Below are 25140 nucleotides of genomic sequence, written 5' to 3' on the forward strand. Positions count from 1 at the left end.
TGTCCATCACCGATTCCCAGAGTTCACCCAGACCCAGTCCATCAAGTGAGTGATGCCATCCAGCCATCTCATCCTCTGTCATCCCCTTCTCCTCCTGCCCCCAATCCCTCCCAGCATCAGAGTCTTTTCCAGTCAGTCAACTCTTCGCGTGAGGTGGCCTAAGTACTGGAGTTTCAGCTTTAGCATCATTCCTTCCAAAGAAATCCCAGGGCTGATCTCCTTTAGAATGGACTGGTTGGATCTCCTTGCAGTCCAAGAGACTCTCAAGCGTCTTGTCCAACACCACAGTTCAAAAGCATCAATTCTTCGGTGCTCAGCCTTCTTCACAGTCCAACTCTCACATCTATACATGACCACTGGAAAAACCATAGCCTTGACTAGATGGACCTTTGTTGTCAAAGTAACGTCTCTGCTTTTGAATATGCTATCTAGGTTGGTCATAACTTTTCTTCCAAGGCGTAAGCGTCTTTTGATTTCATGGCTGGAGTCACCATCTGCAGTAATTCTACTTGTTCTCATTTAAAAATCTGTAATTCTTTGCTGAAATCAACCTTTTTCATTCTAACAATTTCCAGTTAAAAAGCATACATAGGGCTTATCATATAATTTACTGATAGTATTTACTTGCCTTTTTTGGCAGGTAAAACAAATATCAGCCTAAATATTTGCCCCAGATTCCTATCATTGCCTTGTTTTATACCCTCTGCTTATGACATAAATAAAGCACATTAGATTTCCTTCCCTGAGACTCAGACATCATCGTCCATGGCATGCCAAATCCTTGGGAGGAAAAGCACATTATTAAGTTGTTAAAGACTATTATCTTGATGAGTCATTTTGTTAGTTGGTTTTCCAGCAGAATTCCCTTGTGGAAACAGGAAAGAAGCAAGAAATATGATGGAGAGGCAACACAGTCAGAGACAGAGACGAAAACAATCTGAAAGTGAGAGGAGATAGGTACTGGGTCCCTCATAATTGACCTATGTCACTTACTCACCTTGTATGTAAGTTATAAAACCTCAGTATCATCATCCAGTTTTTCATCTGTAATTGAGAATAATCCAACCTCCTTAGATGACCATTGTGAAAATTAAAGAAATAAAGTAAAAAAAAAAAAGTACTTTTTAACATGTGCAAATAAATGTGTTTGTCCCTTGAAGACAACTACTAGCATAAGGAATGGGATATCAAAAATACAGATACTGATTTAATATCTTGTAATAACCTCTAATGGAAAAGAAACTGAAAGACACACATGTACATGTCTACACATGTATTTTCTTCTCCAGGGGATCTTCCCAAACCTGGGTTTGCTGCATTGCAGGCAGATTCTTTACTGTCTGAGCTACCAGGGAAGCCCAAAATAACCTATAATGGAAAAGAATCTGAAACACATACACACCCATATATGCATATATGTTGTTGTTGTTCAGTTGCTAAGTTGGATCTGACTCTTTGCAACACCATATGTATATGAATTGCTTTGCTGAATACTTGAACATAACATGACATTGTAAATCAACTACACTTCAATAAAGCAAAACAGAACAAAAGTACAGATACTGTCTCCCTCACTCTTCACACTCTTTCCTTGTTTGAGCTTGCCAAAAGAGATCTGTCTTACTCTATTAATGAGGAGGTGTGCTGTGTTAGGTCACAGGCTTCCTATAGGATATAAGAACAGAATGGTCTACGGCATGTAGTCTGGCCCAAGTCTCTCTAGTGATGTCAGCTTTGCTCTGGGGCATGAAAGCCCTTCTACTGGCCATAACATGGCTTGTCAGCATGTGAAGAAAGAAAAAAAGGTGTCTGTGTCTAAAGGACACTCTCTCTTTTTGGGAAAAGTATAAGCACACAATATGCTGACCACATTTAGGATGGTGTTTCTAATGATAGGAAGTACAGGATAAATGCTAACTTATATCAGCTTTCTGATTTTATAGGCTAAGCCAGTGGGAATTTGTGTGTCTTATTCAGAATTTACATAGCCTGTTGAAGAAGAAGTTTCAAACTCTGTGACTGTTAGAGGAAAACTTTCCTCTCATAATAATTAAGAAAGCACTGAGCTCTAGGCAATTTCTAATTGTTTTATATGTACTCTCATTTAATCCTCATAAAACTAGAAAGGAGGTACTAATATGCTGCTCATTTTACAAATGGAATTGAGACATAGGCAGTTGAGTGACTTCTCCTGTGGCCATTCACTGATGAGTGCAAAGCCAGGGTTCAAATGCAGTCTGGACTCAGAGGCCTTTGCTAATCACAGTGTACTTCTCTTCCCTGAGACAGCTTTCCCAAGAGTTCAAAAAGAAGAAGCAGGTATAGTACCTGGGGTCTCTTTACCTAAGCTAGGGTGGCATTTTAAGTAGATAGTTTACCTACCAACTTTTCAGAGGAAATTATCTTTAGATGCACTAACCAAAATTTGTGTATTAGGAGAAAAGATCTCTTATCTGTCAGTTCCCAGTTCCTTTAGTTTTTCATTCTTTCTAAGAAAAAAAGAAACTAAAGCTTTCAAAAGTATTGATGGATTCTCTCCCAACCTAGACTAGCAATTCTGTTATTTTAAAGACAATGTGGACATTGGGATTAGTCTCTCTGTATTTTAGAATGTCAGTACATTTGCCAAAAATAAATTTATCAGTTAAATGCAGCCAAGAGATTTAGTTTATCTGAGTCCTACAAAGAAGAAATAGCTTACCAGTGTTTTTACAGATTGAAGTAAATCTGACATATTATTGACATATGCTATAGATTTAGTTTAATACCATAGTACAGATGTGTGCTCTGATAATTTTTTTGTAAAATCTAGGCTAAGATGAGTAGAGTTGTTTCAATATTTATAGGGTTGAAAATGCAGAGTTAGCAAAGGAAGTATTTTAATTAAAACAATATTTCCCCTCTATGCTCAGAGTAAAATGCAGGGGAATTCATTTAAAGACTATTTTTTTCCTCATATAGTGACTGTGTTTTAGGCACAGTGAAAAAGGTGTGTTTCCCACCCCACCCCACCCCCATCTTTTTGATTTTGCAACCATTAAAAATGAACAATAGCTTCTTCTGACCTTTATTTCTTTCAATTAAGTATATGTGACTCTTTAAGTTCAGCCTTTTTAAATTGTATGTTTTAGGTATCCTGGAGATAACTTCAGTGGAAATCGGAGTTGTTGCTGTGAAAGCCATTAACAGCAACTATTATTTAGCCATGAACAAGAAGGGGAAACTCTATGGCTCGGTAAGTATTCTGCTTTTAATTGAAAAATCCAGTTCAGTAAATTATTACCATAGTTTTGCAATATTTCCCCAGCCATTAAATAGCTTTGTTATCATTCTGTTGCTAGTAAATAGAAGCACAAAGGGCTAGTCACCAAGAGTTTCAAGGGCGGGCAAGGCAGCTCTTTCAACTCTATAATCTCCTCTGTGGTTCACTCATTAGTCTACCACACAGGCTGGCACTCATATCAGTCAAAGATTTGAATGCTAATATTCTGAATGTTCTGAGCTAACCAGTCAGACTCTCACGGAAGCATTTGGCCAAATTGCTGTGGTTGCTGCAGACAACTTGAAGAATCATTGAAAATAAAGATCTTGGATTGAGCAGAAACCCACATGCTATGTATGTTTGTGTATTATAGCAAGAGATAAAATAGCAGCATAAGTGTTTTGTATTCTGTTAAAATCTGAAATGGAAAGACACGTCAAGAAATTCATAATTTTCTGTGCTGTTAATCAACTTCAGAATTTTATTTATCTGAACAATAATTATTAATTCACTGATGGAGCTATTACCCAGCCAGTGCTTTGGGTACATACACCCTCTGTGGTCCATAGCAAGTATCAGGGAATATCACTTTAAAATGTGTAAATAAACTTATTTTGTTGATTAGTATTAGGATTACTGCAGTGCCTGCCTAGGGCCAGCAGCTCTCAAACTTGAGTGTCAGAATCACCTGGTGGATTTGTTAAAACACTTTCCCAGATTTTCTGATTCAGTTAAGTCTGTAAGACTTTGCATTTCTAACGAGTTTCCATGTTTTACCAATTGGTACCCCCAATTTGAGAATCATTGGAAATTGGTCCTGTCATTGGTCTGGATATACAATAGCTTTGTATTTCATTCCTGTAAAACCCATTTATAATTGGAGAATCAGGCATACTTTGGGTCAATTTCTTTGATAGAGTAAATGCTTTTTGGGTGAATGGGTCAGAAAAATTTTAGTTATTTTTTTCCATTGTATGTAGCTCTACTACTGAACCTAGAAGTCTAATGGACCATTTAGTCCATTAGTCTTAAGGCTATAAGGCTTAAGTCCATAAGGCTCCATTTGGGGGTTCATAGCATAACCACTTTGAAGATATTCTTGTTTTTCTTTTCAATAAACATGCAGAGGTCCCTTTCCTCCTTAATCTACTATATCAGAATTACTGAGCAAGAGGTCCAGGTATATATTCTTTGAAGACATACTAATACACAGTCAAAACCAATGCTTTAAAGTAAAACCTAATAAAAATTTAGATTGAGAGAGACATGTAAAATTTTTAATTGCAATAAAAGATTGAAATGATTTTTAATTGATAAAGTATACTTTTAAACGGAGAAGGCAATGGCACCCCACTCCAGTACTCTTGCCTGGAAAATCTCATGGACGGAGGAGCCTGGTAGGCTGCAATCCATGGGGTCGCTAAGAGTCGGACACAACTGAGCGACTTCCCTTTCACTTTTCACTTTCATGCATTGGAGAAGGAAATGGCAACCCACTCCAGTGTTCTTGCCTGGAGAATCCCAGGGGCGGGGGAGCCTGGTGGGCTGCCGTCTATGGGGTCGCACAGAGTCGGACATGACTGAAGTGACTTAGCAGCAGCAGCATACTTTTAAAAAGTGACATCAAGGAAAAATGGATAACTCTCAAATGTCATAAAAATATTTAATACTTTTCCTTCCATTCCCCCACTTTTTCTTCTGTTCCAACACAGTTCATGCCCTGAGTCTATGCCTCTTCTTGAGCTCTAAGGCCTGTGACTTGTTTCATTCTCTATTTCTAACATAGATGCCCAGTTGCTTTCTATCACATCATACCATTTTAATGATCTCCAATGGCATTTATCAGATATTTCTCTCAATAATGTGCTTGTTGTTGACTGTCTTCTCAGAGTAGATTGTGAAATTTGAGAGGACAAGGTTTGCCTTGTCCCACATGATTTCTTTAGCACTTGGAACCGTACAATAAACAGATAGTACAATGCGTAAACTTAACTACCTCTCCAAGTAGTTCAACTCATCACAGCTAACACACTCCACTTCTAGCCTGTCTCAGAAATGAGCTCTTTCTCTAACCATTGTGCACTGTTTTTTCTATTTTGCATTACCACCAGGAAGAGTAAAAAAAGTATGGCTTGTTCAAAACTAAATTAAAAATCTACTAAAATTCAATGTCTTATTCAGGGCAGAATAGGACTAGGAGCTACCAGAATTATTCCTGAGTACACGTTCTATATAATTCTGTATGGACAGAAGAGCCTGGCAGGCAACAGTCCCTAAGGTTGCAAAGAGTCAGACATGACTGAGCAACTAACTTTCATTTTCACTTTTCATCAGGTAACAACTCTTGTAATCCCTCTATATTTTTTCCAGATAATTTCCACTGATTCCATCGCCTTCTTGAAAATAGCAATTAGGTAAAAGCCCAAAGTGACTGATTAAACCAACTCTATAAATTCTATTCTCTTAAATACTTTCCTTGATTCCCTTTTGGGAAACATATATCTCCCTTATATTTTCATTATTTGCCTTCTGATCCATGTGTCAATTGTATTATATTGTATATCAAGTTTTCTCCTGACTGATGGACTTAAATAAAACTGATAGTTTATAAAACTGAATTATATAGAATAAGTGCTTATAGGGCATGGTTTAAAAACTGAAGAAATTTCCCAGGTAATCCCAAGAAAATCTAAAAATCTTTTTTAAACTATCAAAACTCTACTTTTGAGATCTTGCTCTAGCCTAGATTTTTTAAAAACCTTTAATATTTATTATTCACCTAAATGCTGTAAACAACTATAGATTCCTAGGTCTCCTCCAGAGATTCTGATAGAAAAATTTGACCAATAGTCTATTCAACAATCTAAACACCAGAGATGAGGAGTCTGATACAAGTGTAATTCACTTTCAGAAACATTTCTCAATAAATTAATTTTAAGGAAAAATAAATTTAGCATCCATTCATACTTTTTTATATATAGCTCCATTTCAAATATAAATTCTTCCATAGTCTCTAAACTATACCTTCTTTATTGAAAAAATATAATTGCTCATGTAAAAAAATCCTCTTTGCTTTTAAATCCATATAGTTTCAGACAGACTAGGATCAATTAAGAGAAAAAATAAATTAAGAATTCAGATCATCTCTAATGCATAAATTTTGGGGATGTTAAAATCATTACCTTTAATAATTTACCTTTTCTTCTTACTTTCAGCCAAATAAGTCATCACTTGAACATTACATTTAAATATTCTTTATAGAGGAGAAGCATAGAGGATAGATTCCAGAAAACAAAGCTTAAACTGATAACATTAAACTATACCTGCTCATTATGGTTCTGATAATGTTCAAAATTAGGATCTACTCTGCAGAAAACTTGAATTATTTAAATATACACATAGTCAAAATTTCTAAAAGTCCTGAAGTGAGAAATACTGAACTGCACAGTAGAGGTTTCAACTGAAAGATGCCTGTAGTCTCCATATGTATATAGATATAGATGCCCTTGGTTTCCATAGAGAAGATAGATACAGAAGGAAGAAAGCCCCAGTTCCTTTTTAACTGCTTTAGTTTGGGTATAAAGGAAAAGGAATATTTCTAAAGTCAGAGTTTTGAAATTAGTAAGGAATCTCCTTTTTGCTATTCCCTCCTGAGAGAAAATCTGGATTTCTACAATCTAGATTTCTAAAATGAATGAGATATCAATCTTTGTCACTAAAGATCCCCTTAAAAAAACTGTGCCATTTGAAATGAAGCCAAAGGACTATGGCTATAAAGTGGAATTTCTCAGGGTTCAAGTCTTCAGATTTATACTATATAAGCTGTGCTGTTGTTGTTGTTGTTAAGTCGCTTCAGTCGTGTCCGACTCTGGGTGACCCCATAGACGGCAGCCCACCAGGCTCCCCGGTCCCTGGGATTCTCCAGGCAAGAACACTGGAGTGGGTTGCCATTTCCTTCTCCAATGCATGAAAGTGAAAAGTGAAAGTGAAGTCACTCAGTCGTGTCTGACTCTTCGTGATCCCATGGACTGCAGCCTACCAGGCTCCTCCATCCATGGGATTTTCCAGGCAAGAGTACTGGAGTGGGGTGCCATCCCCTTCTCCGATAAGCTGTGCTAGTCACAGACTTATAGTTTCTTTGACACAGGAATTCACAAAGCAAGGTTGTCTCATGTCCTACTGTTCAACTATTCCTAAACCTCAGAGTAAAATTGGTCAAAATTCCAAGTTATGGAAAATTGTCAATAATTTACAAAATTGAGAAATCTGGTATTTGGAAAAGAGAAGGATATCCCTCACTCCCAGGGTCTCTTGTTTATCTAGAGCTATTATGGTTTTAAGATCTGCTTTCTTAACAATGTATGTATATTTATTGTGGATTTATAGGTAAATAAAATTTGCAAACTTGATAAGCCCACCTTTTCCCTGTAATTCTGTTTTTCCTATGGAACCTCAATTATTACTCTGAAAAAAAAAAAGGATGATAATAACATTCTTTATTATTCGTTCATCATAAACATTGTTACTAGAATGCTTGTTTCTTAATAATCATTCTAGGCACTTAAACATGTCATACTCAAAGCACATCAGCTCCTTAAAAGGGCCCCAAATGTGGTTATGATGATCGATAAAAGTAAATCATGTGCCTTCTAATGTAGAATGTTTTGTCCTTTTGGTTCACTCTTCTGTTGGTGATGATTTGTATAAGCACACGACTTATGTCCAGATGACAAAAGCAAATAAAACCCAGCAAGTGGAGTTCTCTGGATGGTTTGTGTAAAATGGAACCAAGTGTCATCACCACAGGAATAAAGGATTTTCTTCTTCCCTTGCAGAAAGAATTTAATAATGACTGTAAGCTGAAGGAGAGGATAGAGGAAAACGGATACAATACCTATGCATCTTTTAACTGGCAGCACAATGGGAGGCAGATGTATGTGGCATTGAATGGAAAAGGAGCTCCTAGAAGAGGACAGAAAACACGAAGGAAAAACACCTCAGCTCATTTTCTTCCGATGGTGGTACACTCATAGAAGAAGGCAATGATTGCAGATGCAGTATAACCAAAGGCTCTTTATGAGGCACAGTTGGTATTCTTTATGAAGACAGTACTTCACAAGGCAAAGACACATTGCAAATGTCTGCTTGCTTGAAAGAAAGGAAGCCTTTGAAGGTTTTTGTACTCTCTGCTGACATATGATGTTCTCTTAGTTAGTTCTGTGTCCTGCCTTGTGATCACAATATAAGCAGATCAAATGGATGGAATTTATTCCCAAGTGAACAATATTGTGGCTGAGTTTTGGGGTCAAGTTTTTGTTTATGTTTTTGTTTTTATCCTCTGAGATAGAACTTAAAGGACAAGGAACAATCTGTTGAATGAATTTCGGGAAAGTTATTTATGGAATACGAACTCATATCAAAGACATTCATTGCTCATTCAAGCCTAATGATTCAATGAGCAGTAAGACATGCAAGCATTTACTGGAAAGCACTTGGGTCATATCATATGCACAACCAAAGGAGCTTTGCGCGTGATATCATGGAAGAATCGGATAGGATTAACAAATATAAACATGGTAGTGTAAAACTGTTCTAACCAAACAAATAGTAATGGTATGCTTGTGCATTCTGCCTTCATCCTTTTCTATTTCCTTCTAAGTTATTTATTTAATAGGATGTTAAATATCTTTTGGGGTTTTAAAGAGTATCCTCAGCAGCTGCTCTCTGTTTTACCTTTTCTTTTTCTTTAGCACACCACATGCATATTCATGACAAAGTGTTTTTAAAACTTGGCAAACACTTCAAGAATAGGAGATAAAATTGGGGAAAGAGTGTGAGTGCCCCACGTGCTGTCTGTTGACTTCACCTGCACTTCTGCCATAAGAACCATCAACAAGAAACATGACAATACTACGACATGGCCTGAGTGAGAGATATCCGCCATCATTTACAAACATACATCACTCCTAAGGCTTCCTTTCCTAAGCAATAGACCCAAAAACCAAATTCTTCTCTTAATCAATCAGTGAGCCTCCAAAAGTACAGTAAAAGAAAGAAAATTAATTGTCAAGTGCATTTTAGTAGCATAGGCTCATTATTTACTAATGATTTCTGCCGTATGTCACAGTGGTAAATGATGACGAGGCTGTCTGCCTATGTAAGAACACTTTACAAGTCTCACATAGTGTATCTCCCCACAGGAACTGTCAAGGAATTTGGTATGAAGTGCAACCCTCCTCCCCCACAGGGGCTTAAACTGAGCAAATATATCCTGGTATATGTGTAACTATATGCTGAAATTTGTTCAAATGGTATGATCTAGTCTTTGCAAAACCAAATAAAACTTATTTTCTGTAAATTTTAAGAGCTTTGGAAGGTTCCATAATGTAACCTTATTGAAATTCATTTTGTTAGAGCAGGTATAGAAAACAGTACAGAAAAGCATACCAGTCATCATCACATTGTATTCCACTAAATAAATACTTAAACCTTATTTGCAGTGTCTGTAGTGATTTTTAAAAGTGTAGAAAAATACTATTTGTTCTAAATACTTTAAGTGATAACTATAAAATTATACTGATACTGCAGTTTTATCTTAATATTTCTTGTTTTGAAAAGGTCTGTTTATTTTTATTATTTGACACAGTATTTTGGTACAAAGGAAAGACTTACTAAATGTGTCTTTTTACTAAAGTTTAAGCTCTAGAAAGTCTGGTGTTTTATCATCTTCTCTAATAACTTAATTGTGTCGATGCTTAACCAGCACTTCCAGTTAATCTGTTATTGAAAAATTAGCTTTATTGAGAAATTTTCCCATAAAGTAATTCCATTAAAGATCATATTTTTCTCATTCCTTAAAAAAGTTGGGATTTCAAAGGAAATGCATTTGAGGCAGAATGTTTTGGCTTATGATAAACTTGCATTTTATGGTACTTGGCTTCCAAGTTGCTTTTTGACAAATGGGATTCTAAAAATGTTTAATTTTGTGGTTGGAATCTGTATGTTGAAATTTCATTGGTAACTGAGTCTGAACGCTATACTGTAATGCATTCCTATGAGAACTAGATTATCTTTGTTGTTTTATTTTAAAATAATAATTGCACCTGACACATGAACATGGACCACCCGCAACCAAAATTAAATGTTTGGTGAGACAAATACAGTATTAGATGACCATGGTAACAGCACATAGGGTGCACACTGGATTCGTATTTCACATAGCCATTCAGATTACCAAGAGACTGTGTGTAAACAGTCATCATCCTAGTACTCAAAACACTGAAACAGCTTCTAGCAAAATGTATCAAAGCTTGCAGAAGCCAAAAATAGAAAACATCTCCTTTACCTCTCCCCTGTCTCACCCCCAGAATAAACACATGGACAGAAAAAAAGATAGAAACAGTTTAGTAAAGAGTAATTAGATTCTCCTGCATTTAAAATGGCATCTTTGCTTGATATTGAGATAGAAATCTGGTCCCCCCCTTGCAGCTGGATTGTGCTACTGAAGGAAAAGCAGCTCCGGTCCTGAATGGTTTTTTGTTTTTTGTTTTTTGTTTTTAAATCATGATTTTGGTAGCTCTGCCTCTGTAGGAAGTGTGAGCCCTGGCTACAATGTCAGGGTGCATCAGCCACAAATGTGTATCCATCTGAATGTTGATTTCAAGGAGACTCCTCATAAAGATATAGATTCCCTCCCTCCTCCTACCTCCCAAAAGGCTGAACAGTGTATAGTATGTTACATTTGAATAAATCAATAAAAATACTGGGTAAAGAAAATAAAAATATTGTCCTTGTTTGTTTTATTAGCCTAAGACTATACCTGGTAATTAAGAGAGACGCTCACGTGTTGTGTGCTAGGCAGGATGTGGTTAAATGCCCCACAGCCCCAAACAACAACAGAAAAAAAGTCACTTAAACATTTGTAAGGTTTCTTTAATGCTTTACACGTGTGAGTCAGCTATCCTTACTCTAATAACAACCAAATGCTTTTTGATTTTTTCTAAGTATTCAGGTCCACCTAGTTTACACAGTGGATAAAGAAGGATGAATTGAAAACAAGGATGGCTTGTGAAACAATGAAAGACTTTTGGAGGAAAGCCAGGAGCCTGCAAAATCTGATTTCAAGGGGATGGAATAAGCCAATGAGTTTGATTTGAAAACTAGAGAGAGAAAAATACATAATATTGCAAGTTGGGGCCAGGATCCAAGCAAGGGTGTGTGTGTGTGTGTGTGTGCGCGCACGCACACGCGTGTTAGTCTCTCAATTGTGTCTGACTTTTTGTGACTCCATGGACTGTAGCTCACCAGGCTCCTCTGTCCATGGAATTCTCCAGGCAAGTGGAGTGGATTGCCATTCCCTTTTTCAGGATATCCTTCTGATCCAGGAATGGAACCCTGATCTCCCACATTGCCCACAGATTCTTTACCATTTGAGCCACCAGGGAAGCTCCAAGCAAGGTTATGGACACCATTTAAATATATCATCACTAATATACACAGTTTATAATTTGGATGTTTCTTTATTCAGGTTTTATGATCATTCAGCAAAAATTGAAATTGCCTTTGCCTTATCTAAGAAGATTTTAGCTTATCTAAGCTTTGTTTAAAAAAAGTTATTTGTAGAAGTCATGAAATATTTGAGGAGATACCTAGAGTATTAGAATAGTAAAACATTTACATGAAAACAAGTATCCTGTTGATTAAGGATTCTTGTCAGTTTCACTAGACAAGACTGTTTTTAACTTAAAGTAAGATTTAAGGGGGGAAAGAAGATATTTTGAAAAGATACTGGAAACAAAAGGGCAATTTTGTTCCACCAGAACTGAGAGATGAAGCAACTAAAGTCCTCTTCCTCCTAGGCACGCATTTCCTCTTACCTCTGATTGGCTTTATTTGCTTGACTGCTGCCTGTCTCCATTTTATTTCTTTCTAATTGTAAAGGCCCCAAATCTCAAATCTCTTTTTCTCAAGATTCCAAAATGGAAGCATCCAAGGTATGCCAAGTTTGGGTGAGGTACTAACCTTTAAAGCAATCAGTAGGACAAGGCATATGGGCACTATGATTGGTCAAGCTTTAGTCACATGTCCCAGAGTTCCATGGTGTGGATTTTGGCAGTCCACACTACTGGAACTGGTGAAAAACGGTGTACCAAAAAAAGGTGGTGCTGGGCACATACAAAATCAAAAACAATTCTTAGCTACATCTATCTAAATGAGACTACTGACTTAATCTTGCATATTTGCTAATGCTAACTAGGCTTCATCCTTTCCTTCAAATCAGAGAGAGCTCAAGATTTTTAAAGGCATTTTTTTAAAGGGAGAAATAGCATTCTTTTTTTTTTGTTTCTGTATCAAAGCCAATAATAGGATCCTGAATACAGGCATGCTCACTATAATTCTGCAACTGGTCATTGAGTGAGATGAATGCAAGTTTCAGTTCAGTTCAGTTCAGTCGCTCAGTCGTGTCCGACTTTGCAACCTCATGAATCGCAGCAGGCTAGGCCTCCCTGTCCATCACCAACTCCCGGAGTTCACTCAGCCTCACGTCCATCGAGTCAGTGATGCCATCCAGCCATCTCATCCTCTGTCGTCCCCTTCTCCTCCTGCCCCCAATCCCTCCCAGCATCAAGGTCTTTTCCAATGAGTCAACTCTTCGCATGAGGTGGCCAAAGTACTGGAGTTTCAGTGTTAGCAACATTCCTTTCAAAGAACACTGAGGGCTGATCTCCCTTAGAATGGACTGGTTGGATCTCCTTGCAGTCCAAGGGACTCTCAAGAGTCTTCTCCAACACCACAGTTCAAAACCATCAATTCTTTAGCACTCAGCTTTCTTCACAGTCCCAAATCTCAGATCCATACATGACTACTGGAAAAATGATAGCCTTGACTAGACTAACCTTTGTTGGCAAAGTAATGTCTCTGCTTTTGAATATGCTATCTAGGTTGGTCATAACTTTCCTTCCAAGGAGTAAGCGTCTTTTAATTTCATGGCTGCAGTCACCATCTGCAGTGATTTTGGAGCCCCCCAAAATAAAGTCTGACACTGTTTCCACTGTTTCCCCATCTATTTGCCATGAAGTGATGGGACCAGATGCCATGATCTTCGTTTTCTGAATGTTGAGCTTTAAGCCAACTTTTTCACTCTCCTCTTTCACTTTTGCAAGTTTGCACTAAGTCAAAATATAGTTCTCATACTAAGTATCAGTCTATATTACAACAGCATGACATTATAAATATTTCTTTACATTTATCCCAAGAGTATGTACTAGTATTTTCAAATATATCAATGGGAAGAGGAAAATCTGAAACTCAAATGTCATTCAATTTTCAAAAATTGTAAAATGAAAAAGGATAAAAGTGAAAACCTGTTCTATATCTCTCATTAGGCTTTATGTATATTCAATATAAGAGAAAAGAAAGCTGTATAACATGAATTTCTCTTTTCTGTTGCTGATTAGAAAATAATAAAACACAAAATGCAGTTGCAAGTGCACAATCTACTGAAAACACCTTTACAAACACCACATTAAAATGGAATAATCATGATCAAACTAATGAGATCAGAGGAGCTGGTCTCATTCCTAAGTGACTAATACTGAATATTTCCATGTGGCTGTTCCATGATCGTGGCTGTTCTATGATAAGAGCAACAATTCCATACACAAAGAGAAAAGCCTTATGCCAACCATCTATGTATGTGGCCTGTATTATCTTACACATTTTTATTATCCTCCACAAAAGAGCCTGTGTTCATTTTTTAATAGAGGCAACTGCATCCTCTAGAGAGGAGAACAGCAAATGAAGAATCAAAACATCCCATGGGCCTCATTACAACTGTAAATTGAACATATGCTTTTGTACAACTTGGGCAGTGACCCTAGTTGTAGAATAACCAACTACAGTAGGGTCTTAACCCTCCTAAAGTTTAGTTTTAATTACCTTATACACATCTTAAATGCATAGATGACAACTTTTGAAATTATTTCATTTCTGGGTCAATTTAAGATGCTGACAATGAAAATATTCATGGAGAGGTCTTTCAAGGAGCAGAAAATTAAAATCAATATTTCATGAGATATTATAAATCAAAAAAGACTATTTTTTTATGGCTACAGGAGGCATTTAGGTGAAGGGTCACTTATCAACTCAACATCATAAATATTTTAACATCTGGTATTTAAACAGTAGGCTTTTTTTTTTAGTCAAGTATCTTTATTTTTAAATTTAAATTTAAAAAGTGAAGGACAAAAGCAGTAAAAATTACCTTTAAGTGAAAGTGAAGTCACTCAGTCGTGTCCGACTCTTTGCGACCCCATGGACTGTAGCCTACCAGGCTTCTCCCTCCATGGGATTTTCCAGGCAAGAAGTACTGGAGTGGTTTGCCATTTCCTTCTCCAAAACACTAGACTTTTCAACTACTTTTTTTTTTCAGAGACATGATAAATAAATATGTAAGACAATGGTATTTATTGGGGAGATTTCCAACTGGGAATAATGAAAGAGAAACACAAATGGTATAGCAAATAAATATGCAAACATCTTACTTGCTTTTCTGATAAATTGAAAATTTGAAATAAAATGTATTTTACAATGCAAGCCTACCCTCTTAAAGAAAACAAATGAAATTGTTTTTTTTTTTTTAATACTAGTATTTTAAAGTCAGTATCTGCCATCCTTCCTCCTCATCCTACCCTAGGAAAGTTCTACATTCCAGCCTCCAGGATCTCCTAAAAAACCCGTCAAATCACAACATTTCAACTGCAGCAGTTTATGACTCACAAAGTATGGACTTTAAACTAATACCTACTTCATCTGTATCAAATGAGTATAGACTCTACAGTAAAATTAGTAGAGATTATTGGAGGCAATTAATATTGAGTACCTGAAATTATTGTTATATTCCTCTATGTTTTTTAAGTTACATTTCTTCCTAGTGAAAAATTAATAGTTCTGAGAAATCTGAATTGTTCATTCCTACCACTGGGAAAAAAATTAAAATAAAATTTAAACATAGGCCCTAGGAAGGGTTGAAGTCCCTGTATCTTAGAATGTGGCTTTATTAGGAAGTAGAGTCCTTGCAGATATGATTAGTTGAGATGAAGTCAAACTAGACTAGGGTGGACACCTACCCAATATGACTGATATCCTAATAAAAACAGGAAACTTGAACACAGACACACACATAGGGAGAACACAATATGAACATGGAGGCAGAGACTGGGGTGACAAGTTTACAAGTCAAGAAACACCAATTTTTACCAAGAGGCCATAGAAGCTATTCTCTCTCATGGTCCTCCGAAGGAATCAACTCTGCCAGTACCTGATTTCAGACTTCTAGTCTTCAGCATTGGAGAAGGCAATGACACCCCACTCCAGTACTCTTGCCTGGAAAATCCCATGGATGGAAGAGCCTGGTAGGCTGCAGTCCACGGGGTCACTAGGAGTCGGACACGACTGAGCGACTTCACTTTCACTTTTCACTTTCATGCATTGGAGAAGGAAATGGCAACTCACTCCAGTGTTCTTACCTGGAGAATCCCAGGGATGGGGGAGCCTGGTGGGCTGTTGTCTCTGGGGTTGCACAGAGTCAGACATGACTGAAGCGACTTAGCAGCAGCAGCAGTCTTCAGCACAGTGAAACAATGAATTTCCGTTGTTTAATAAACCAAGACAGTGGTACTTTGTTACGGTAGCCAGAGGAAACTAATACAGTCTGAACTTAAGACCCATAGAACTCAAGTTTAGGAGGTGCTCAGGCACATGTGGGAATCATAACAATACAACAGAATTGTTTGACTCTAACCTCATCACACAATCACAACAAACTCCTAAGTTATATCACCACAAAATCCAACATACAGTTTTTCTTAGTAAATCTTTACTTAACCCATAGATTTTTGTAATAGCCCCAGAATCATGTCACATTTATCTCCAAAAATGTATTTTATTGTTTGCTCAATGACCCCAAATATGACAGAAATCAAGTAACTATATCTGATTTAAGTCTCAATATGCAATTTAGATGAGTTTGATGTAGGCAAAAACTATAATGATGAATATATATTCTACCAGGAGTTATTATTTAAATCTCGACACCTTATAACTAAAAGGACAATAAAAACCTAGTGTATACAAATATAAACCTATTTATGCTAGCCTCCATTAATTCCTGATAATTTATAACACATTTTATGAGTTAACAACTACATAATTATATTTATTTCAAAAAATTGGAATTAAACTATAAAGGAGATATGACTATTAAATAATGGAATTGGCTAATATATCAAAATTTATATTTATAAAGGAATGTTGCTTACTTCCGAATAGAACATTAGGAGACTATATTAATATTAATGATATTCTTCACCTTAGAAATCAGCTGTTCTCTTAGCCAGATCCTACCTCCTTCCAGGGCATTTTTGATCCAAGTGACCTTCCGTTTCATTCTATCCTAGCAGTTTACACCAGAGGTTGTTACCTAGATGCATACTAATTGATAATCTTAGCTTCCATTTTTAAATCTTAATCTTCCCAGTAGAACTGCAGAATCAACTTTTGAATCCAAATCCATGACTGAATTTGTTCTTGTCATCCTACTTGTATGCAACTACAAGATTGATGGGTATAAAGGGTCCCATTTCCAACGATTTTAGTAAATCCCTCTCTAGAACCAATGACGTATGAAACAATGGACTACTTGTGTTGTGCACCAAAAAACAACAAGGATGTTTTGTAACTACAGTCTCATTTGCCAACCCTTCTTTCATTTGTTTATCCTCCCTTCTCTGCTCTCTTACCAGTGAAGCCAATAATATCCAGGATTTCTACAGAGTTCGGTATTTTATCCTGCTTTCTTTACCATCTGAACTTCCGTCTTCTTTTGTACAACTAGTAAATAAACAAGCAAGGAGCTAACAGCCTTCAACAAAATAGACATCTGCTACAGAGATAAAATCACTCTGGGATAACCCAGTGCTAACCCAATGATTCATGTAACCACAGAAGTACTTAACATTCAAAACATCACAGATGGGTTCTGGGACACATCATAGTTCTGATTTGCTCAAGCTTTGTGAAGGGATTGACTGTAGTAACTTAGTTTAAATTCTACATTTACATACTACTTTTACATCCTAATTTTATAAGTGATAAAGTCGAAGTTAATTTTCTTTCCCAGAGCTTACTGCCAGGCAATGAATGCAGGTCTCCTGATTCCAAAATTACTCTTCCCTCTGTTGTGCTCAGTCACTTCAGTCGTGTCTGACCCTGCAACCCCATGGCCTGAAGCCCACCAGGCTCCTCTGACCATGGGGATTCTCCAGGAAAGATACTGTAGTGGGTTGCCATTTCCTACTCCAGGGCTACCCACTATTACATTGGCACGTTACCAAAATTTTAAAAAAAAATTAAAATCAGAACTACACCATTTACAGCCCAATATTATTTTTCAATTATTTTCAGAAATGAAATTCTAAGGTGTTTTATTTTAAATGACACATCTCTCTTTATAGACACTTTTTGGAGAGAAATAGCATGTACTTTTGAATCAAAGAGATCATTTTTTAATCCTGGCTCTGCCACTTTCTAGCAATGTAAATGTACAAAATTTATCTCATTTAAGATAAAAATGAATGAACAAAAACTGTGGGTAATTATTCATACACTTGGGACAGTACTAAGAATTTAATGCTACTATATTAGTTAATTGTTTTGTATAATGACTGGCAAGTCATAAGTACTGGGTATATGTTGATTTTCTGCCCCCTTGTTGGTCAATTGTGAACATTTGTAAAAAATTTCCTTGTGTGTTAAATAATGTCTGTGTCACCTTCAAAATCTCTATGTTTACTCAAGAGATTACTTCACTACATGGACTTCAGGCTCGGTTTGAGTATTATTTTTTTTCTTCCCAGAAAACCATTTTCTGACCATTGACTAGACCATCAATGTATACCAAAATCATGCTTCTCTCAGCACCGTGGATTACTGGGCCCTGGGCAAGCTCATGAGAAGGTACTTTGGTTTTAAACCACAGTTTTCTCCTCTGGAAAGATGGGCTATCTGAGGAATCAGAACAAAGGAGGCCAAGATAACTTAAGCACGGACAGAGCTGTCTTACTTCGGTTTTGGAGATGACACTGTCTGTGGGAAGTTTGGTTTAAGAATCAAGAGGGACTGATGTATTAAAATATTCATTTGGAAGTAAGGACACACACTGAGCATAAGTGTCTAGAAGAGTTATATATGTCTTAGTACAGCAATGCTGTTGTTTAGTTTGTGTATGACTCTTTGCAACCCCATGGACTGCAGCATGCCAGGCCTCCCTGTCCTTCACCATCTCCCAAAACTCGCTCAAACTCATGTCCATTGAGTCGGGGATACCATCCAACCATCTCATCCTCTGTCGTCCCCTTCTCCTCCTGCCTTCAATCTTTCCCAGCATCAGGGTCTTTTCCAATGAGTCAGCTCTTCACATCAGGTGGCCAAAGCAATAGCTTAGCAATATTTCAGCTTCCCTCCCCCGCCGGCCATCAAAGCCTCATTTTCATAGAAAGTGAAAGTGATAGCTCTTGAATGTATAGGGAATGGGGCATGCACACACACACACACACACACAACATAAGAATATCATACATATTCCGCACTGTGTATTCATTATCTCCTGATAAATTCTTAACACTTTTGTAAATAATTGGGAAATGAGGGAAAATATGCCTATCATCTTTGTTTCCAAGACAATTCAGCTTTTAGAATCCTGCATAGTGAATGAGTGGTGCACTGCCATGATCCCTTTCTCAGTACCCAGGCACTCATTCCCCGGCTGCTGAAAGCAAGTTGCATGCCCCCACTGTGGCAGCCACATTCAATGACCGCTCAATGCAAGTATAAAAATCTTGTCCTCTTGCTCAGTTTGGAATAATTCAGTGAGGTCATCAGCTGAAACATTTCTTGTGACTTCATCTCAGATCAACGTTTTTTCCCTCTGGCTAACCCTGCTTCCTTCACCTCTCAAAGATGGCCAATGAACACTCCCCAATGAATTCCCTACATGCAAATCTCCATCACATAGTCTATTTTCTCTGCAACTAGATCTAAAACATTTGTCAGCGCATTTTGTTTGTTTTCAAGGTGTAGACTATTTGACAAAACTATCAACAAACCAACTACCCCTTCTTCTGAAGTATGGTTGCATCAGTTTAACTTAAGTAACATGTGAGTTTAGTAAGTCCAATAGTGAAGGATGCACAACACTTACAAGGATCAAATTGAGGAGGAAAGCAGCAATGTTTAGGACCAGCTTGAGTCAACATAGAAACATAAGAACAGGTTTCTCATCAAGCCCAGGATATGAACTAGAGGCACATGGGCACTAAGCTAATTGCCAAAATTGAGAAGAGGCAAAATGGGAATTTGTCTAAAGTCTTTTTATTTTATGAAAGAAGCAGTAGAAAGAAAGGATGATAGACACAATTCTGTTGTGGAAAACCTAAAGCTTAGAAAAATATACTCAAACACTTCAAAAAGAATATTTCTAAATGTTTCCTTACAAGAAAAAAAAAAAGTCCATATAAAGGGTAAATGAGAGATATGTAGGTATATGAACCTCACCATAAGAGAGTTCATTTCTATTTATTATGAGTTCAAAAAGCCAAGGATTATAGCCTCAGGACTAAGAAAATTTTCAGAGCAGCCCCTCCAAACAGTTTCTGAAACCTGTGTAAGTATTTGTATCTTTGTAAAGAAAATCACTGATAACAATTTACTATTATTTTTTCCAATGTGCTATGTTGAAATTCCATTACTGGTAACCTCAAACATCATTACCCAGGACAATTCCCTATTATTATGTTGGAAATGAAACTTAATTTTAGGTTTCCAGTTCCAAGTCCCAAGTGGGAACTAAATGTCACAGAACAAAATGTCATGCAATGAGATCGGATACTAAAATATGTGACAGTAACCAGATGTTTCCGTAACAATTACCACACAGCAAAAGCCAGTCAAAGAAATGAGGTACAGCACTTCTCACAAGTCAAAGGGCACTCCACGCTGTTATTTAGCATGTTGGTATTTGTCAGTTTATATTTATATTCTGATGAGCACACCCTGCATGCCTCTGAAGAAATACAGAACATGCAAAGCATGGTTATTGCTATGGAAGACATGTTTAAAGAAATTATTCAAATTGGTCTCAAAAAGAACCATTCATAGTATCAGCAATATAATCCAATTCTCATTGAAATATGAAGTATTTCAATGAGAATTGAGTGAAATAGGTCTTTATTTATTCTACTAAAACCTCATCACCATCATCCCTGCCCCAAGGCCCTCCCATTAACTCTACCACTCGACCATCTGTGGGGCAGGAAAAGAGGTCAAAGGAGGAATAAGGGGCCACGTGACACAGATATTCAGCTCAGAGATGAAGAAGCAAAATGAGAACTGACAAAGAACAAGACCACCACTCCCCTTCACCTTAGATACTGACCCAGATCCTTGAATTTTAGTCCTTGGATTGGTTCCTCAAATTCAAATTGCCAATTTCAGGAAGCAAATGATTTGCTTCAGGACTGAAATTCCTTTAGGCAGTTTTAACACTGAGGTAAAGTTATAGCGGCCAGTAGTGAAACCAAAGATGAAAAATCGAAAGACTCCTCAAGCCCAGTAGAAATACACAACCCTCCATGAGACCAAGGGTAAATATTAGTTTAATGGATTTATTCATTTAATGGATTAGAGGAAATATTTCAATAAGCAAAAGCCAGAAATAGACATAGGGATTACAAAGCCTTTTGATGTAAAAATAAACTTAGATTACAACGAGTCTTAGATGTAGTCACATGGTACAACTCACAGTTTGATCCGAGAAAACTTAGTATATATTTAACTCACCTTATATGTGCAATGTTTCTTTTATGGAGCCTCTAAAATACTTTATGAACTACTATATTTTTATACTGCTTAATGAGTTCAACATAGAATAAGCTAACAATTTTGGCAATGTTTTAAGTTCTAATATGTGCCGTTGAATTTTTTGAAGACCTCACTCTTTGTTTTATCTAAGATATCCTTGGGTGGCTAAAATACTACATGCTATAGGCAGACTTTTTTTCTTAATTCTGAGTTTGCTAATAGATCTTAAAATATAAAAGTATACAAAGCCCCTTTTTTCTCACTTTCACAAAAATAATGTTTGATGAGATGTGCATTTGTCTTCAGCAGCCTTGGGATGCAGATGTATGAACAGAAACAAGTGACCAAGTCAATTTCAAAAGGCAAATATCCCCCTCCTATACAATTTTGTGCAAAGTTTTATTTGGTATATTTGTTTTATTTGCTATATGGCATTCCATTTTATGAAGATACCACAACATATTTATCCATCCTCAAACTGTGGCCATACATGTCCCTTAGAGCACAAGGCCCAAAGACCTCTTCGTTGTGTATCTGGAGGTGGGTTTGAGCATCTCTGAACTTCTACGCACATTGTCAAGTTGCTCTCTAAAGTTTCAAAAGAAATTTTTTTTAATTTTAATGTGGTTTGTGGTTTCACTTTAAAAAATTCGTCCCCCTCTTAATACTGTGAAGCTTTTCTCATAATTATTTCTAATAATTGTGACGATTTCTTTCATATTTAGATTTTCAGTTGATATGGAATGTATTTCTAGTGTCAAATATGGATAAAATTTTATTCTTTTTAATATGGATAGCCAATGATATCTCTATTTACTTCTAGGTCCACCTATCTTACTTACATAGGGTGACTTTATATATTTTTAATCTAAACCAAAAAGTGTTTGAAATTGAAAAGGATATTATTAACAGTTATGCCGCAGGCATAAGTCTCAGGAATAGTCCCAGGCAAACTGGGACATACCCTCATTTTAATCATAAATAAAATTTAAATATGTGTGTGTCTATTTTTTTTTTTTTACTACCTTCCTCTGTTAAAACTTTTGTTTATTCCTACAACTGCAGCACAATTGTAATGATTAAAAGTTTAGAAGGCCCGAAAGTTTCAGGCAAGTTTTAACAAAATTTTAAGCAAGGTAAAATGTGTAGCATAGAAACTATTTCACATAATCTCAAATTTCCAGATGGAGAAACATGTGCAGCACATAGTATTGAGAGGTTTAGTATGAAGAATATATCAAAAACTCCTAAGATTTTCTAAGAAAATAAAGCAAAAAGAGACCACTTCACACCCATCAAATTAGGAAAAATTAGCAATTCTGCTAACACAAAGTGTTAGAGAAGAGTTGGTATAACGGAAAATCTCATTTGCTTCTGGTCTCCTGGCAGACAGAGTGGGGAAACAGAGATCTGTTTAACTTCTTCTTCATCAAAAATGTTTCAAGGTACCTTGTGGCCCTTTTCTATTCTACATAAATTTTCAGATTATCTTGTTCCTCTAAAAACTATTTTGGTTCTCCTGGATGTTTTTTCTACTCTCAAATAGGTACATCACAACTTGCTTACCTAGGAGAGTACCAGTGAATTTAAATCACGGATAATATTGCTTTATTGCATCTAGGAATAAACATGCCATAGAATATTTGGTGTCAGGACAGCCTTAACAGAAAGACGCTAGAGGAAGAGTGTCAGTTGTTCCTTAGCATCATCAGTTCAGTTCCGTTCAGTCGCTCAGTCGTGTCCAACTCTTTGTGACCCCATGAATCGCAGCACGCCAGGCCTCCCTGTCCATCACCAGCTCCCGGAGTTCACTGAGCCTCACGTCCATCGAGTCAGTGATGCCATCCAGCCATTTCATCCTCTGTCGTCCCCTTCTCCTCCTGCCCCCAATCCCTCCCAGCATCAGAGGCTTTTCCAATGAGTCAACTCTTCGCATGAGGTGGCCAAAGCACTGGAGTTTCAGCTTTAGCATTATTCCTTCCAAAGAAATCCCAGGACTGATCTCCTTCAGAATGGACTGGTTGGATCTCCTTGCAGTCCAAGGGACTTGCAAGAGTCTTCTCCAACACCACAGTTCAGAAGCATCAGTTCTTTGGTGCTCAGCCTTCTTCACAGTCCAACTCTCACATCCATACATGACCACTGGAAAAACCATAGCCTTGACTAGACAGACCTTTGTTGGCAAAGTAATGTCTCTGCTTTTGAATATGCCAACTAGGTTGGTCATAACTTTCCTTCCAAGGAGTAACCGTCTTTTAATTTCATGGCTGCAGTCACCATCTGCAGTGATTTTGGCACCCAGAAAAATAAATTCTGACACTGTTTCCACTGTTTCCCCATCTATTTCCCATGAAATGATGGGACCAGATGCCATGATCTTCGTTTTCTGAATGTTGAACTTTAAGCCAACTTTTTCACTCTCTATTTTCACTTTCATCAAGAGGCTTTTTAGTTCCTCTTCACTTTCTGCCATAAGGGTGGTGTCATCTGCATATCTGAGGTTATTGATATTTCTCTCGACAATCTTGATTCCAGCTTGTGCTTCTTCCAGTCCAGCGTTTCTCATGATGTACTCTGCATATAAGTTAAATAAGCAGGGTGACAATATACAACCTTGACGTACTCCTTTTCCTATTTGGAACCAGTCTGTTGTTCCATGTCCAGTTCTAACTGTTGCCTCCTTACCTGCATACAAATTTCTCAAGAGGCAGATCAGGTGGTTTGGTATTCCCATCTCTTGAAGAATTTTCCACAGTTGATTGTGATCCACACAGTCAAAGGCTTTGGCATAGTCAATAAAGCAGAAATAGATGTTTTTCTAGAACTCTCTTGCTTTTTCCATGATCCAGCGGATGCTGGCAATTTGATATCTGGTTCCTCTGCCTTTTCTAAAACCAGCTTGAACATCAAGAAATTCACGGTTCACATATTGCTGAAGCCTGGCTTGGAGAATTTTGAGCATTACTTTACTAGCATGTGAGATGAGTGCAATTGTGCAGTATTTTGAGCATTCTTTGGCATTGCCTTTCTTTGGGATTGGGATGAAAACTGATCTTTCCCGAGATCTGACAGAATGTGGTCCACTGGAGAAGGGAATGGCAAACCACTTCAGTATTCTTGCCTTGAGAACCCCATGAACAGTATGAAAAGGCAAAATGATAGGATACTGACAGAGGAACTCCCCAGGTCAGTAGGTGCCCAATATGCTACTGGAGATCAGTAGAGAAATAACTCCAGAAAGAATGAAGGGATGGAGCCAAAGCAAAAACAATACACAGCTGTGGATGTGACTGGTAACAGAAGCAAGGTCCGATGCTGTAAAGAGCAATATTGCATAGCAAGGTCCGATGCTGTAAAGAGCAATATTGCATAGGAACCTGGAATGTTAGGTCCATGAATCAAGGCAAATTGGAAGTGGTCAAACAAGAGATGGCAAGAGTGAATGTCGACATTCTAGGAATCAGCGAACTCAAATGGACTGGAATGGGTGAATTTAACTCAGATGACCATTATATCTACTACTGCAGGCAGGAATCCCTCAGAAGAAATGGAGTAGCCATCATGGTCAACAAAAGAGTCCGAAATGCAGTGTTTGGATGCAATCTCAAAAACGACAGAATGATCTCTGTTTCCAAGGCAAACCATTCAATATCAAAGTAATCCAAGTCTATGCCCCAACCAGTAATGCTGAAGAAGCTGAAGTTGAACAGTTCTATGACGACCTACAAGACCTTTTAGAACTAACACCCCAAAAAGATGTCCTTTCATTATAGGGGACTGGAATGCAAAAGTAGGAAGTCAAGAAACACCTGGAGTAACAGGCAAATTTAGCCTTGGAATATGGAATGAAGCAGGGCAAAGACTAATAGAGTTTTGCCAAGAAAATGCACTGGTCATAACAAACACCCTAGCATCATAATGCTCATTATTTTAAATTTTTAAACTTTATTATCAGATTCATG

The 25140-nt window shown here is 37.2% G+C and overlaps 1 protein-coding gene across 1 annotated transcript in view; it reads left to right on the top strand.

Annotated features, from left to right (window-relative positions):
* FGF10 (fibroblast growth factor 10) overlaps positions 1-10832 on the top strand; it is a 97925-nt gene extending 87093 nt beyond the window's left edge. The window contains exons 2-3 of the mRNA XM_027520216.1: positions 3132-3235; positions 8098-10832. Coding sequence (XP_027376017.1) covers positions 3132-3235; positions 8098-8295 — 302 coding nt within the window. The 3' untranslated portion in view covers positions 8296-10832. The remainder of the gene's footprint in view (positions 1-3131; positions 3236-8097) is intronic.
* The last annotated feature ends 14308 nt before the right edge of the window (positions 10833-25140 follow it).

Source organism: Bos indicus x Bos taurus, chromosome 20 (assembly GCF_003369695.1).
Source record: "Bos indicus x Bos taurus breed Angus x Brahman F1 hybrid chromosome 20, Bos_hybrid_MaternalHap_v2.0, whole genome shotgun sequence".
NCBI classification, from domain to species: domain Eukaryota; kingdom Metazoa; phylum Chordata; class Mammalia; order Artiodactyla; family Bovidae; genus Bos; species Bos indicus x Bos taurus.